General features: G+C 40.0%; 1 protein-coding gene across 1 annotated transcript; it reads left to right on the plus strand.

Moving 5' to 3' along the window:
- Window positions 1–274: 274 nt before the first annotated feature.
- On the plus strand, window positions 275–4,565 carry etaa1b (ETAA1 activator of ATR kinase b). Its single transcript, XM_007551087.2, has 6 exons — window positions 275–629; window positions 881–1,009; window positions 1,643–1,707; window positions 1,795–1,904; window positions 2,010–3,283; window positions 3,848–4,565. Exons 1-6 carry the CDS (start codon window positions 482–484, stop codon window positions 3,958–3,960), a joined length of 1,839 nt encoding a protein of 612 aa, XP_007551149.1. The 5' UTR covers window positions 275–481; the 3' UTR covers window positions 3,961–4,565.
- The last annotated feature ends 596 nt before the right edge of the window (window positions 4,566–5,161 follow it).

Here is a 5,161-nt window from a genome sequence, read left to right on the forward strand (position 1 = left end):
TTGAATCACAATTCAATCATAATTATGACTTATAAGTTTGAATTATGACTTTGTATCTTATAATTAGGACGTTTAAAGTCAAATTTATTACTTTGAAAGTTGTAATTATGACTTCCTGTTGAGCTTTTTTTTCTTTCATGGCGGAAAAGGGCTTCTATGCAATACTCACTGCTTTTTTAAATAAATAATTAACAAGCATAATGAATAAAAAAACATAAAAAAAACATTACCCTTTCACTTCACGCGTCAAATGAGCTCGACGTTTATCCCAGCTCAGACTCAAAACCTATTCGGCATCCGTAGGTTACCGACGTCACAGGATAACAACATGGCGGCTCACTTCGATTGAATGCAAAGACCCAAAACAGAGATTTTTCTACACCCAGCAGGTCGCGAGTCGCGCTGTTTTCGGCCCTCCAGTATTCCTTTGAAACAGTTAACAGAATAATGGTAACTGGAACTGTTGCTGTTACCGTGAGCCATGTCGGAGCCGGGGGCAGAAGCTGCTGCTGGCAGCCCTGAGTTCTCCGAGCTGTGGAGGAAGATCTCTGAAGTTGACCGCGGCAAAAGACAGGCCAGGAGAGGCGGACAGCAGGTGCCAGCCACAGCAACTTCTCCTGGATGTAACGGTGAGGAGGAGGAAAGTAGTTCTGGTTCGTTCAGGTTAAATCAGACATGTTGAAGTTTCGGAAACGTCCTAAGTTTAATCCTCAATACTTCCACAAAAATAGCCTCAGAAATAGTCGCTTTATCTGTACATTCTCCTATAAATAAATAAGCTGTAATGATGCTTTTTTTTTTGTCAAATTGTTTTTATTGTGATTCCAATGTTTATGTTTCAGGACAGCCTGTGACTAACACTTGACTCCTGTTCGCACAGATTTGCAGAGTCCTCGGCTCCGAGGCAGCAGCAGCAGCCGATTCCTTGGCTCTAACGTGACAGAGTCTCCAGGAGATGTTGAGGCTTCACAGGACATTTTCTGGGATGGCACATCCCCAACTCACACTGGTAACGAATCCGTGCTGTTTGACTGGATGCTCTGATCATGTGTGAAATATATTGTCAGGATATATTGTCAAGTGTAGTAATAGCAATTTTGTTAGAAATTTGGGGGGGAGAGAAGTGACTTTATTTTGGTACTATTGTGTTAATGTTAAAAATGACCATAAAAAACAATTTATTACTTCTTTTTTTAGGTGACTCTATGACTGTGACTACATGGCACTGTATTAATAATGCCTCAAACACAAATATTGCTCTTGCGTTAATACCTGCAAGCACAACATCGTAACTTGCTGGAGGGACTGACTTGAAGAAGTGTGATTTATATCAATAAACTCCACCCAGTAACTGCATTAAGTTACATTTTTGGATTTACTGATATTTCTTTATGTTTAAATGGAACAAACAATTGAGAAAACTAGTTAAAAAAAATAACATTTCTGACAATATGGTCTGTTTTGCTTTTTCAACATCATTAATTTAACATTTTTGAAATAATACATCAAAATTCTTCTAAGAACTTTTTCACAATAAATGTTAAACGACATGATAAATGCCCAACGCTATTGGGATGGAGGTGCACTGTTTATGTTAATCAGATATGACCGCATTGCTTCTACCTTTCTCTTGTCCCTTTAGGTCAAGGATACAAGAACACCAGAGCTGTGAAAATCTCTGATATTGTGAACCGCATTGTTCCGAAGGTCAGTCGTTTTATCCTCACTGCATTCATCTTCAATCTTAAAAACTTCTGAGATGTTTTGTTTTCCTTCAATTTGCATCTTTTAAAGAATATAAAACGCAAAGTGACCGAATCCTCATTGCTGCACTGGATCGACGATGGCGCGATCCCATGCACCCCTGACGTTCCGAAGCAACGAATCCGGAAAAGGTCTTCCAGGTGTGAAATCACAATAGCACTCTCAAGTCTCAAAGTCTCACACACTATTTTCACCTGTAGAAGCTAATTCTTCTTACCTCTTGATAATTGTTTCATCCCAAACAGACAGAGCAGTGTGGAGGATCTCATGAAACTTGCCAAGCAGTTTGATAAAAACATGCAGCAAGATGAGGAGACTTCTGCCCAACAGAACACCATCACCGGTAGACTTCGTGACACTGCGGACGTCTCTGAAAACGTCGTCAAAGAACCAAGGTGTCCATCTTTGTCGGAACAGGCAGAGGCAGAGCTTCGGGCTCTGTTTGACTCGTCCACCCAGGGAATCAGCGGCAGGTTGAGCGAAGGCTCGGTCTCTTCGCAAGACAGACAGGACCTAGCAGAGACTCTTGCCTTTGTTGACCAGAGACAGTCAGAACCCAAACCAGCAGAAAAGCACTCTACAAATAACTTGGTTGACTTTGAGGACGACTGGGACAATGACGACCTACTCAATGACTCCTTGATCCTGGCACTGACGCAAGATCCAAGCAATCCTCCTAAGACCTTACCAAAGTCTCACACAAACACTACAGAGTTAGCTTCTGCTCTCCAGTCAACTATGAATAAGAAGCCGGAGAAGCCGTGTAAAACAAGTTTCGGTTTGCTGCAGGACCTGTGTCCAAAACCAAAAACTAGAACTCGTAGCACTTTTAAGTTGGAATCCAATCCTCACTTTCAGACTATGCTGGATAAGGAAGCTGCAAAGTCTGGTTCTACTGCTGTACAACCCAAATCGAAGAGCACAGAGCAGCAACCTGCTACCATAAAGACGAACTCCAATCCACAATGCGAAAAAGTGACTAATGGAGTGAAGATTTTTCAGCAATCCTCTTTGGTTAAAGACGTTTCGGACAGTTTATGGGACAACGGCGATGACGACGCCCTCCTCTACCAGGTGTGCGACAGCGTGGAGAGGGTTTCCAACAGCCAGCCAGATGAAGCGGCTCCAAAAATCTGTGAGGGACAAAAATCGAAAGGGCCTGTAGACAGACGCCAGAACATGAGAGATTGTGATGTCAACGCCGAATCCTCTGGGAGTTCTGGTGTTGGTGCGAACAGACGATCATCGGGTTCTTTCGTTCGTTCCTACTCGCTGCTCTTGACTTCCCGTGAAACCGGAAACTACCAAGGATGGAACATTCCTCTGAAAGGCGGCAACAACAAATCAGGGATTTCTCAAAGCTTCCCAGGTAGCCAAGTTGGTCCGGGTGGAGATTTCTCCCATGGCAACATGGCTATGAAGCCTCATCCAGCGACGACCAGAGTCGCCCAGAACTCCATGTCCCAGCATGCAGCATTCAAGAGGAATGTGTCTGACTCAGCCATCACAAACAACAAAGGTAAGATGGTACAATATAATGAGAACTGCACAAATTAATTAAAGAAGACAGTTTCTATTCACTATTATGTATCATGTATTACTGTTATTAGTAATATCTTGTGATAGCAGTCAACTTTCTACAGCAGAGACAAGGTAAACTAAAATATAACAAATTTAATGTCTCATAAAATAATTGGGTTAATTCTAACTTGTTTTTTAATCTCCAAAGTGTGGTGCTGGAAAACTTTAAAACTAAAACTGAAAATGTTTGAAAAGTGCTTGAATTTCACCATGGGAAAAGTATACAAACCCTTGATGCAAGTCACGCTTTTTAGATTTTTTTGTTTTTCTAGAAGCCATTATTTTCCTTGCGCTTTACAATTATTCTGAACTTTGTGTTGGATTGTCTCAGAAAACCTCAATGACGCACATTAATCCTTGTAGTTGTTACATGAAAATAAGGTAAAATACTTTAGCAAAGCACTGTGAGATCACAAATCAGTCATGCCAATTTTCATTACATATGTCTTGGTCTTTCTTTTTTTTCACCTGAATGTGTCCTTCTGTTCTTCGGTTGTTCCAGTTTTTGTCACCAGCAAGACTGCAGGGAAGTGCTCTGCAGAGGAGATCGAGAGGAAGAAGCAGGAAGCTTTGGCCCGGAGGCGGCTGAGAATGCAAAATAGTTCAAAACCTTAGAGGAGCTCCATCCTGACGGACAAAAACGTCTCGTGATAAACTGCCTGCGAGCAATCAGTTTATTGCTGATAATCAGTTTATCATTTCAAACCAGCAGTGGCCTTACTTTCTTTCACCTAAAATAGTTCCTGCACATACAAAATGATTTGACAGTGACTTGAAGAATAGTTTAATTAAAAAATGCAGTGTTAAGATAATGATATTCTTCACTTGGTTTATGCCATATAGTTAAAAATTTGTGGATGTTTTCTATTGTCTGAGTGACTGAAACTGTTCTGGTTAATTTTTTATAAGTTGATTCTGACTTGAGCAGAATCAGAGTTTTGAACATTACTGTAGCAGACGCTAGCATAAAAGCTGCAGCAAATGTCTGATCTATTTTGAACCTTGAAATAAGTTCATGCTGATGAGACTGAATGCGATAAGAACATTTTTGAATAAATCTTGACATGACACTTTTTTCACTCTTTTTTTTTTAAAACTAATCTTAACAAATAATGGGCAAAAAGGGGAAAAAAAACCGAAACCAAATTTTTTTAAAACACTGCACTCACTTGAAAGTTTTTTTCACAATCAACAGCAAACAATAAACAGATTCTGAGTTATTTATTGTTGGGCTTTTTTTTTTTTCAATTCATCACATACAGTCTCGGTGAAATATATTGATATTTGTGCATGTAGTTCAATTCCTTACTTTTGCAAGGCACTGTGCTCTGACACTTTGTGCACTTAATTTCAGTTTCAGGCAGTAATTTCCCTATATTTATTTCCACATTTTAAATTCATGGTCATGTGTTAAGTCACATGTTTAAAGTGATTAAAATATCATTTAAGATGAAACATTTGGAATAAAAGCAAAATACACAAGACACAAAGTTTTAGCATGAAACTTTTATTAGCTTCTGAGTTTAAAGTCACACAGCACAGGTTCATTCATGTTTATTTCTAAATTTTAAACATATCAGTATGAAGTGCTGATTCAGGAGTTGATAATTAATTTGTATTGTGACTGGTGGGTTGCTGGTTTGAACCCCTTCTTTGTCTCCATTGGTGTCCTTGGACAAGACGCAGGAGGACTTTGTCTTTTCCCGGTTGACCGATGAACAATCCTCCAGTCACTGGGTGGCAGCAGTGCTCAAATTTGTCAGCTTGTTAAACCCAGTAGAAGAAGAAGACTACCCAAACACCGGACGACAGCTGA

Source organism: Poecilia formosa, unplaced genomic scaffold, assembly GCF_000485575.1.
Source record: "Poecilia formosa unplaced genomic scaffold, Poecilia_formosa-5.1.2 Scaffold40, whole genome shotgun sequence".
NCBI lineage: Eukaryota > Metazoa > Chordata > Actinopteri > Cyprinodontiformes > Poeciliidae > Poecilia > Poecilia formosa.

Coding starts and splice junctions, on each gene's coding strand:
- etaa1b (XM_007551087.2), top strand. CDS start 482: ATGTCGGAGCCGGGGGCAGAAGCTGCTGCTGGCAGCCCTGAGTTCTCC. Junction 630..880: donor AACTTCTCCTGGATGTAACG/GTGAGGAGGAGG, acceptor CTGTTCGCACAG/ATTTGCAGAGTCCTCGGCTC. Junction 1,708..1,794: donor TGAACCGCATTGTTCCGAAG/GTCAGTCGTTTT, acceptor CATCTTTTAAAG/AATATAAAACGCAAAGTGAC.